Below are 11757 nucleotides of genomic sequence, written 5' to 3' on the forward strand. Positions count from 1 at the left end.
TTTGGAGTCAGCAGATGTGATCAGATCCAGGATCTGCCTCCAACTATTGGTGTGACTTGGACAAGTTCCTTCTCTCTGGTTCAAAGTTTCTTTAGTTGTAAAATGATGGTGTCATATTAGATAACTAAGGGCCATTCTAGTTCTAAACCTCCAGTTCTACAGTCTAGACAATTATCCTATCAAAGCTGTTTGAGGGTCATGTTGAATATTCCTCCAAATCGATGATCAGCATAACTCTTTCCCATTTGTTTTTGTATTTGTTTTGTCTATTCTATCTCTGGTGCTATTTCAAGTTCACCACTTCCCCCTCCTCACCCTTATCACTACACATTCATTTCTCCTCTCTCTCTCCAGCCTCCTCTTTTCTCCATGATGAAATTGTACCAGGGAAGAAAACCTCAGCCCTTAACACCAGCCTTCCATTTCTGGGCTTGTTTTTCAGTTTCCAACTCCTACCATGACACATGGAGCTTCTTGTGGTATATGGTGTGAGACTCTGGTCTAAACTTGACTTTTGTCTGAGTACTGCTTTCCAATTTTTTCAGGAGATTCATCACATACAGAATGCTGACCCAAGTGGGTGATTTTTTTTCAGGTTTGCCCAACACCCTTCTTTTATGCTGACATGCTTCCATTCCAGAATAGTCAATAGAACCAAGAAAAAAAACTGATACAATGAGAAAAATATTGTAGATGGAAACAAGTTTGAATAACTTGAGAATGCTGATTACTGCAGTAATAAATAATTTTCTCAGAAACCTGAAGACTAAGCCCAAGACTGAGCATAAGCATAAGAAAGATTAAGCATGGGAGACCTTTAGACTAGCCTCTTCAGGCACAAATGTGATAGACTACAGGTACCAAATGAGGTAAACATTTTCAGCTAGGGCCATTTTTTTCTTCATCATACACAATTATATTTATGTAGGAGGACTTCTTTGGGAAAATCTGTAGAAGGTGGTGAGTAGTGATAGGAATTATAAAAAGAAAAGAGCATTAAAGAAAAAAATGGGCAAAAGAACAAAAGAGCAGAAGGAATTCTAGAAGGGAACACAAACAAGCAAAGGGTTACTTATTGTGGCAAATAATATATGGCTTAAAAATTTATATTTAGTAGAAATTCACAAGTTCATATAACCTCCTCTTTTCTGTTCTTCTTTACATATTGAAACATTTGTGTTTGTCAAAACTTTTATGTCCATAATAAAAAAGGGAAAATATATAATATATGAAAGTCCTGGCAATGTTTTTGTGCAAAAGAAATTGAGAGATGCTATGGCATAAGTTTAGAAATCACTCTTTTACAGCCAGTGGTTGAGTTTGCAGAATACAGCCTAGTCCTAATATTGTTGGCTTGACTGTATCTTTTCTCTGTGGATAGGTCTTGCTCGCCTTCCCTGTGTTGAGAATCTTCTGTCACTATCCCTCATTCATCTTCAATGCCCCTATGTCTTAGCTGACACACAGGTCATAGAGATAGCGAAGGGAATATGGGGACTTATTATAGACAGAAACCACAGAGAGAACACCCTCAAAAACACAGAGAATTAGCAGTTCAATGCTACAGTAAGCTCATGGAAACATCTTAGTCAGACATACACTGGAAGGAACTATGGTATTGTCTAGAAGAACAGAAAAGAGAAGGAAAGGAAGACTCACTATATTCTCTTGACCTGAGAAGGAAGAGGAAGGAGGAAATCAAAGTGGAGTCTAATATTCTCCCTTAGCAATAGGAAGCAAAAGAGAACTTTCTCTATTGAGTTCTAGTCAGAAATGGGGATCCCACTCTCATGGTAAGTCAGGTCATATTTTGTGGAGTTCTTGACCTCCATGTCTTTTTTTTCCCTCCAGTAGAGGTAGTATGGTACAGTGGATAGAGGACTGAACTTAGAGTTAGGGAGGCTAAGGTTCAAATTCTGAATCTGATATCTGACTAGCAACCCAGGTATATCTAGACAAAGCATACAACATCCTCATCCTTCAAATACTTTCACTTTCCTTCCCAGATCCTTTTAGTTTCCTTATCTCCTTCCTTAGTCGTACTTCCACATCACCATATATCTTGTGAATCTCTTCACATGAAGATCCAGTTAACACTGGAACCCAACATAATCCAAGCAAAGCTTATTTTCTTCCCCTTAAATCCATCTTTTTCAATTCCCTCTTTCCTTTAGAATCCCACCATTCTTTTGGGCTTTGAAACTTCAGAGACAACCTCAACTCTTCATTCACTTATATCAGTCACTTGCTAAATTGTTGGAATTTTTTTTTTTGCTTCTTTTCACATCTCCTGCAGTCCCCTTTTCTCCTCGTAAATGGCAATCAACCTGGACAAGGTTTTCATCATCTCTCACCTCAGCTCTTGCAATAGCTTTCTGGGTGGCCCCCTTTGCCACTCCAGTCTCTCATTTATCCAATCCATTCTCCAAAGAGCTGCAAAATTGATATTTCTTAAGCATATATCTGATCACATCACTCATCTCCTCAGGAAGCTCCAGTGTTTCCCATACCATTCCATATTTTTATTTTGGATCTTTGAAAAAGCATATTTGGAAGGATCCCTTTCTTTTCCCTCCACTTCTTTAAATTCCCACTACCTTCAAAGTTCTCTTCCAACACTATCTCCTATAAGAAACTATTTCTGATTCCCCCAAGAGTTAGTGTTATTCTCTACCCTCATATTTTAACCCTTAACTTCTGTCTTAGAATCACTACTGTGTATTAGTTCTAAGGCAGAAGAGTGGTAAGGGCTAGGCAATGGGGGTCAAGTGACTTGCCCAGCGTCACACAGCTAGGAAGTATTGGAGGCCAGACTTAAATTCAGGATCTCCCATCTCTAGTTTGCCTCTCAATCCACTGAGCCATCTAGCTGCTCCTCACACCCTATAATTATTGTGAATTGATTTTGTAAATAGATTTTTAAATTGACTTCTCTTGCATCCATGTTGTTTCCTTCCATTGGACTACATTCCATTGGGCTACAAAGTCTTTCAGGGTATGGATTGTTTCATTTTTTTCTTTGGGCCTTCCCCACCCAGCACAGAGTTTAGCATACAGAAGTCATTTAATAAAAGTTTATTCAATTCGAGCGAAAATTGTAGAGGGGATTATTGTACTAGGTGGAAGATTGGACTCCAATGTTTCCTGCCAGCTCTGCATTTCTCTAATTCAATACTAGCTCAAGAAACTATATATACCCAATGTAATCAAGGAAGAATAACAAAAAGCAAAGTCAAACCTGAAAGGTAACAAAAATGGAACCATAATGAGTCAGCAAAGGAAGAATTCCATGGAATTCTAAAGCAGATTCAAAAGGAGAAAACTGTTGGCCAGAAGGAGGTCTGGGCACTCTTGGACTTCTCTCTTCTCTTCTGACTCTCTCACCAGAGACTGTCCAGAGCTAGAGAGCAGAATTGGGTTTCCATATACCTTTACTACCTGGCTTGTGCTGAAGAAGTATTTCTGCTTTGTTTTGAAAATCATCTTATGCCATCATTTCATTCTTGAAAAGACATTTTGATCTCCCATCAAATATAGATATAGAAAATATAGGGGTCGGGTCTACCCAATCCCTCTGTCCTACTTTTTCCCATTTTTATCTCTTTGCCATAGAAATAAGTTAGTCAATTAGGATATCAAGACTTGTTTCTGAAGTTTGTAATAGGAGGAAAGATTCAAAGTCATCTAGAAGCAGAGTTGGGAGGGGTTTGACTCACTCTGGATCAGGTTCAGACTCCATGAGGCTCTGTGGAGAAAGAGGAAGTGCTACACTCTAACCAGCCCCTCCAACAGCTGGTTTCCTGTCCTAGTATTGGGAAGGACCCCTCTCTCAATCCCACCATTACACCAATGATAGTTAATGAACCTTGGCCCCATAGAAGAGCTGAGAAAATGCACCAACACTCTTCAGTTGTGGAGATGGGGACTTTGAAGAGTGGGACATTGTATAAACTGTCAGACATAATTAATGAATTGGTGAGTTTAGCTGAACTTTTTCCCCTTTCATTTTAATATATTTGTTGCAAGGGATGACTCCCTGGGTAAGAGCCCTTCTGCCCCTTTCAATTATTCCCTGAGATTTTGTCTCCCCAGCAACCTGGTATGAAGAATGATAAGAGAGCCAACAGACACCACTAATTAAGGAGGGGAAATCAACAACGACAAAATACAATAAAGAACCATTACCTCAATAAAGCTCTTTACAGTTTATAAAACATATGTTCATCTGTCCCTATAATCTCATATAAGACTCAGGGCAGCCCAAAGGGACAACCAGGATAGAAAGGGTGAATGAATTACCCAAGAACCCTCCGCTAACACATGGTAGAGTCCAAGTGGGAATGCCAAGGCAGATTGAAAGCACTTCATCAACTTACATCTATAGTAGTACTTCATGGTCCTTACCGCAGCCCTGTGAGATGACATGTTAGCAGATGCTGTCATGTCTATATGACAAATTGGGAACTTGAGACAAGAAGAGGTGATTGGGCTTTGTTCAAGGCTTTGCATTAACTCACTATTCTGTCTTCTAGGATAGAAAGTGCTCTCTCCATGTTCGAGTTGGGAAAAACTAAAGTACATTTTATAAGTGATTTGTCTAAGGACATTCAGCTAGAGCTTCTGATGTCTCAGAGGGAACCAAAGGGACAGTGGGAAGAGGAGGGGACAGAGACGTGAACGGATTCAGTTGAGGAAAGTTGGGTCCCCAAGTTGAGAATGCAGGGCAGAGGACCAAGAGTTAGAAATAATCCCCCTATCTTGTGGGAGGAATAGAAAGGAGGCTAGTGTCACTGGATGGAAGAAAGTGTAGAAGCAGCAAATGTTCAAAAACTGGGAATATAAGAAGGGAAGAGGGTGTAAAAGGCTTGAAAAGCCAAAAAGAGAATTTTATATTTGATCCTGGAAGGGATAGGGAGTTTATTGAACAGGGGCTGGCATGATCCAACAGCTTCTTTAGAAAGATCATTTTGACAACTCAGTGGAGGAGAGAGTAGAATGGGGAGAAATGGGAGGGAAGGAGATCAGCCAACAGGGGACCATTTATTTTAATTGCAATATGGTTAAGTCAGATTTTCATAGTCTATAATTGAACCTCACAAAAATGCAGGCACAATGAAATTCATTATTAACTACTATTATTTTTGAAGCTGGGAAGTATCTGAGTCAGGATACGAATTCAAGACTTGTTGTTTGACATTCAAATTAGCCAGTTTAGTACAGATATCTCCATCAAAAAACATAATTTTAGATGATTAAATACACTACATTTTTCTAAAGGCTCAAAGTGGGTTCATGACTTGCCCACATTGCAGGTAGTGAAGCCAGGATTTTAACTCAGGCACTCTAACTCCAAATTAAGCATTTTCTTTCTTGCCATACCTTTTGAAATAATCCCTTTTTAAAAATCAACTTTCTTGGTTCTCTTTCTCTCTCTGTCTTTCTGTATCTGTGTCTGTCTGTCTGTCTGTCTGTCTGTCTCTCTCTGTCTCCCCCCTCCATTTTCCCTAATGATTCCTTGGTACAACTCGTATGAGGTAACTACTTGTGTCCCATATTCGGACAATATCCCCCAATCAAAGAATTTAAGTTTTCAAAGGGACCATAGTCATTTACTCCAAAAAGTGCATGAAAGGAGCAGCTAGGTAGGACAGTGGATAGAACATCAGGTCTAGAGTTAGAAAGGTCTGGGTTCAAATCTAGCCTCAGATACTTTCTGTCTGTGTGACCCTGGGCAAGTCACTTAACCCTGATTGCCTATTCCTTACCACTCTTCTATCTTACAATTGATACTAAAATAAAAGGTAAGGGTTAAAAAACTGACTAAAAGAAATCCTCACTATTACATGCTTTGTAGGTGGTCACCCAGCTTCTGTTTAAATACCTCCAAGAGAAGAGAAATCATTCAGAGCTGGAAGCATTTCATTCCAGTTTGGAGATATATAATTATTAAAAAGTTTTCCCTAATGTCAGGTCTAAATTTACCTCCTCACAAATGCTATCCATTGCTCTTGATTCTGACCTTGGGGACCCAAAAGAACAAATCTACCCTCTTCCAAAGGATAGACCTTCTGCTACTTAAAGACAAATCATGTCTGACCTGGGTCTTCTCTTCTCCCCATTAAACATCTCAAGATGCTTCAACTCATCCTCTTGTGACAAGGCACTTTAAGTCTTTAGTTGCCTCCCTTTGCCTTTCTCCAGTTTCCCATTGGTCTTCATTAATTGTAGTTCCCAAAACTGACCATATTTCTGCAGATTTCCTGACCAGACCCTACAACAGTAGCATTATTGCCTCTCTATTCCTGGAAGCTTACTTTTCAACACAGAATGTTTTTTTCAGCTTCCCCATCACCCTGCTGACTCAAAGTGAAATGAGCATCCACTGAACCCCCAGAGTGTTTACAGAATCATTGTTGTCTGAGGTCACACCCTTCTCACATGAAAATGTAGAACCCTTCTCCTCAATCTCTTTTCCCTTAAGAAAACAGAAACCATGATGAAAAGATATGGCTTTAAATTTTTTATTCTGAAGTCTTTGTCCAACAGATGTTCATCAAATTTAGCAGGTAGTCCTAGCACTCAAAAGAGTGTAGGCCCGGCTACTACGAGGAGTCCCCATGGGGGACAGATGTCCTCCAGAAGTGCAAATGATGCCAATAAATATTCAAAAGTGCCACCAATAACTTAAATAAATTAAATCTCACTGCCAAAGTGAATTATAATGTGAAAGATCTTAGAAAATCTTCAGTCCTGGGAGATTTCATCCAAGTGCAGAGTTTTTGATTCGGATCATTTTTCTTTAGGATTCATTGATCAAGTCCCCTGAGCTCCTCAGTTCAGCTCCAGGTCCTCCACATAAGTCTGAACCCAGGGATCACTGGGGTTGGCACATACTTGTCGGCCCTTTTTGGTCTGGAACCTATAGATTGAGAGATAGAGAAATGAGGCCAAGGAATTTTTCACCTGGAGATGAACGATGGTTCTCTATGTTCCCCCCATTCACTTGGCTGACAACTTCCTGCAGATTTCTGGAAGGACGTAAGGGACAATCCTCACCTTTTGAATCAATCATTCCCCTTTCTAGTGATCTCCCCAATAAGAAGTCCCTTTGGAAGCCTCATTCCTAGCCTCAAGCTTCGCTTCCCACAAATTAACACCAACCCTCAGATGAGAATAGTTTTCATTTTGCTCCTTGTGGACCAAACCTTGGTCTGGGACTACATGGACTCTCTCTTCCCTTGTAGCCAGCTTTCATCTCTGGTGCCTGATCTACTCATTTGACCAAGTTGCCAAATGACTCTATGTCCTCTTTCCATCATTTCTCCCAATATTTTCTAGAAAAAAATGACTAGGTAGATACTCACACCACAGCTGGACGGGAACACAGGCTGCTGGTCTCAAAATAGTCTGTCACAAATATCCTGGGGATCTGCTGGCTGACATAGGAGAAGCAGCAGGAGGTGGGGGGGTCAGAGCCCACTGTAGAGAAAAGGGAAGAGTCATTATTAGAGTCGTACGTTCATACTCTATGTATTCCTCAGCTGCAAACTATATCCCAAGGAAATGTTCTCTATTAGGCATAATGTAGATTTATCCTTCATATCTCCCTTACCCTGGTTTGTTCTATGCCAGTTGTGATTCTCACTATGTATGGAGGAGCCCAAGATGTTCCCATTCCATAGAGGATCCATGGAGAAAACAGTAAACATTAGAGCTGCATGGGATGTTAGAGATCCATCCATGCCTGTCCACTTTTGCCTTTTATTGAGAAACCACTTCCCACAAGGGTATTTAGTGGCAAAGAGATAACTGGGACCTGATTGGATTCGAACCTAGTCTAGTCCCCTTTCTGCTCTCTTTTCCTATCTTGAATTTTGGAGTTAACCAGCATAAATTGTCCAGAACATGCTAATGCTTTCAAACGCAATCTACCTTCTACCTGCTCTTCCCTTCCAGTCCTCCCTCTCTCTCCCAGCCCTCACCAGATCCTCATGATCTAACTGGCCTTACCCCCCATCAGGACTCTGTCCCACTAATGACCAGACACAGAGGGAAGGAGAAAGTTCACTTACTTGGTGCAGAGGATGCCAGAGAACTAAAGACCATGACCATGAGGATGGAGAGGGCAACCACAGAGACCTTCATGATCCTGAGAAGAGAGAGGTGTTGAAGGAGCAGAGCACAAGCAGAGGCTTCAGAAGTCTGTGTCTCTGTCTCATGCTTGGACCCTCTTTATATGGCCTTCAGAAAGCAACTGGAGGAACAGAAACGGAATGGAAATTTTGGGGTGAATTTGATGTCATGGTGGGAGTTGGAAACTGAAAGATGAGTCTAAGAAATATAAAGCCAGTGTTGAGGGCTGAGATTCTCTTCCCCAGTGCAGTTTCATCATGGGGAAAAAATGGAGGGTGGGTGGAGAGGTGAAATGTGTATGTGGCAGGGTGACAGGGTGCTGAGGGGGGAAGTGGTAAATTTGACATAGCAAGAGACTAACAAAAAAAAACCCTCAAAACTAATAAGAAAGAGAGTTAGTTGGTGACTGATTTAAAAGAGTACTGAATGTAACATTCATAACACTTTGATATAACTTCCTATATCTTAGGACTGTAGATTTAGAGGTAGAAGGACCATTAAAGATCCTTTAGTCCAACTTCCTCCCATTACACATAAGGGAACTGTGACCCACATAAAGGAACTGATGACTCTTTCAGGGTCTCACAGGTAACAAGAGGCAGATCTTGGATCTGGTCCTAGGTCTATAGACTCTACATCTTTCCACTTGCATCTCAAGGAGACTAGTCCATACAGAGGAACAACGTCTAGTCTTTTCATGACTCCAGTGGAAGTGGTTGGTGCAAATGATACCAATAAGAAGGAATAGAGAATGATAATTCCTCTACTTGGTCCCATTTCTGTGTCTGCCTTCTTTTTTTAAAACCATTTACCTTCTGCTATAGAATTGATACTAGATATTGGCCTCAAGGCAAAACACAGGTAAGGGTTAGACGATAGGAGTTAAGTGACTTGCCCAGGGTCACACAGCTAGAAAGTATTTGAGGACAGATTTGAACACAGTGCTTCCTGAATTCAGGTCTGTCTCTCTATCCACTGACCTACCTTTGTGTCTGCCTTCTTATCTAATGATATTAACATTATTCCACGCTCTAAAGTTCCAAAGGACCTTCACATCTATTATGTCATTTAATCCTCATCATATCTTTAAAGTAGGTGGGATTGGCATTATTATCTCCATTTCATTCATTAAAAAACAGACTTGGGGCAGCTAAGGTGGCTCAGGAGATAGAGAACCAGACCTGGAGATGGGAGATCCTGGGTTCAAATCTGCCCTCAGACATGTCCTAGCTATGTGACTCTGGACAAGTTGCTTAATCCCAACTGCCTAGCCCTTACCACTCTTCTGCTCTGGAACCTATACTTGTACTAATTCTAAGACAGAAAGTAAAGGTTTAAAAAAATGAGACTTGTGATGAGAAAACTTGGGTTCTGGCCCTATCTCTGAAAATTAATTTAAACCTCACATGATTCTAGGGCCAAACTCTTAAAGTTTTCAACCAGTTGCTAATATGATTTGGTGGTAGTTGTTTTTTTTTAATTAGTGAAATGACAGGCTAGGGCCAGAATCAGAAATGTAATATATGCGTTATACTAAACTTTGATGATAAGGAAAAAAAAACACATAAACAGACTCTGCCCTCAATGATTTTATTTTTTAATGAGTATAGAATTGTATTATACCCTTTATAGGATGGTTGCAAGGCTCAACTGCAACAATATTTAAGAGTCTGGAAAACTTTAAAACATAAATGCTATATATTATTACAAATAAATATCATTTATTATTAGGAATGTCAAACTTGTCATTAATATCATTAATAATGTCATTAATTACTTAGAAATATTATGTATCATTAAATTATTTGTCCAGGTTTAAACATAGTAAGTGGCAAAAGCAAGATTAACTTGAGGTCTTCTGATCGTAAGTCTGAGTTCCCCAGTTATGGGTAAACTCCCCCAACCCAATTATGAGGGCATGAGATCCTTTGGGGAAAAGTTTAGATGCAAAACAGTGACCAGAATTATTGGATACTTCTAAATGAACACTCTAATGCAAATACCAACAACATGGAAATGGGTTCGAATCAAGGACACATGTGATACCCAGTGGAATCACGCGTCAGCTATGGGAGAGGTGGTGGGGGGAGAGGAAAAGAGAATGATCTTTGTTTCCAGTGAATAATGTTTGGAAATGAGCAAATAAAATAATGTTAAAAAAGAAAAGAATTATTGGATACTGGATATTCTCAAGTACAGCTTCTTGATCTGTTGATGAAAGAAAGTTCATATTAGTCCACAAAAGCAAGATGTAGAGAAAATAGATGCTTACTCAAAGTGTTGATGGAGAGATTCAGAACTAGTTGAATAGCTTAACTCAAAGAATATTCCTTAATGGTCCAAAATGAACATGTCAGGAAGTCCATAGTTCATAGGAATACATGATTGGCTTTGTACTATTTAATGATGTTATCAATGGCTTGAATAAATGCATAGGGAGGATGCTCTTTAAATTTGCAAATAATACCAAGCTAAGAAGGATAGCTAAATATTCAATGACAGAGTCGGGATTTAGTCAGAGTATAAGAATGTGAAATTTAAAAAGAATAATTAAAGTCATTCATTTCAAAAAAAATCAATTTTACATGCACAGGAGAGATTAGACAAAAGTTCTGAAAAGGTGAAGGTTTTAGTACCAGCTCTATGCAAGCCTGCTGTGAGATATGGCAACCAAAAAAACTAAGAGAATTTTGTGCTGAATTAAGAAGGGTATCACTTGCAAAATTAAGGATGTTATAGTTCCTTCGTACTCTAACATCAGATCTCATCTGATATATTCTGTTCAGATCTGAGTGTTGTGTTTATTGTCACTGATAAACTTGCAAATGTTCAGTGGGGGTCAACCAGGATGGTGAAGGGTGGTCTTGAATCCATGTCATATGAGGATAGGTTTCCTCTAGCCAATACAACACTTTTGTCATTCTAGTCTATTTTTCAAAGATCTTCCCAAAGACAATGAGATCATCAACATATACCAACACTTCTAAATAGTTCATAACTCCAGCTACTTTCTCCATCAGGAAAAAGGCCTATCAGATGCCTTGAGGAATAGGTTCAACATGGTAAAAAAAATATTCAACTGGATAGATAAAAGCAGTCTTCTTGTCTTCTTCCACCATAGAAACCTGCTAGCAGTCCCTGCATAAGCAACATTAAGAACTGCTGGATGCCTAACAGAACCCAGGGCTTCGTGTACTGATCCACTTTGAATGTTTTGCAATGCAAATAGTCTCCAAGGATCCATGATGATGCTATCTGCAAGAAAGTCTTTGAGATGGTCTCTAAGTTCACCCATCAGTGATAGAAGAATATGCCTAGATCACTCCTGGATTCAGTGAGTTGATTCCTATAAGTTGCTTCCAAGTACCATCTCATATCCCATTCATGTTCTAATAATACACTTGCTCTCTTATTTGATTTCTGTCTCAACCAATTCTTCCATTATTCTGACGTTGTCTTCAACAAATAGATATCTCATGATGTTCACTATTACCACTTGCCTCTGTTCTCCCATAGATTTCTGCATAGACTGCATGGATGGTCAAAGTGGGTCAGTCTTGGATCCCTATTTATTGTAGTAGTATCCTGATAGTATCTTAACCGAAATGGGATCCATTGTAATCA

The 11757-nt window shown here is 39.6% G+C and overlaps 1 protein-coding gene across 1 annotated transcript; it reads right to left on the reverse strand.

The window, feature by feature from the left end:
• Positions 1-6507: 6507 nt before the first annotated feature.
• Positions 6508-8187, reverse strand: LOC100017436 (C-C motif chemokine 4-like). Its single transcript, XM_001367576.4, has 3 exons — positions 8073-8187; positions 7365-7479; positions 6508-6919 (listed from the first exon to the last, which is right to left on the reverse strand). Exons 1-3 carry the CDS (start codon positions 8143-8145, stop codon positions 6832-6834), a joined length of 276 nt encoding a protein of 91 aa, XP_001367613.1. The 5' UTR covers positions 8146-8187; the 3' UTR covers positions 6508-6831.
• Between the last annotated feature and the right edge of the window lie 3570 nt (positions 8188-11757).

The sequence above is a fragment of the Monodelphis domestica genome, chromosome 2, assembly GCF_027887165.1.
Source record: "Monodelphis domestica isolate mMonDom1 chromosome 2, mMonDom1.pri, whole genome shotgun sequence".
Taxonomy (NCBI): Eukaryota; Metazoa; Chordata; class Mammalia; order Didelphimorphia; family Didelphidae; genus Monodelphis; species Monodelphis domestica.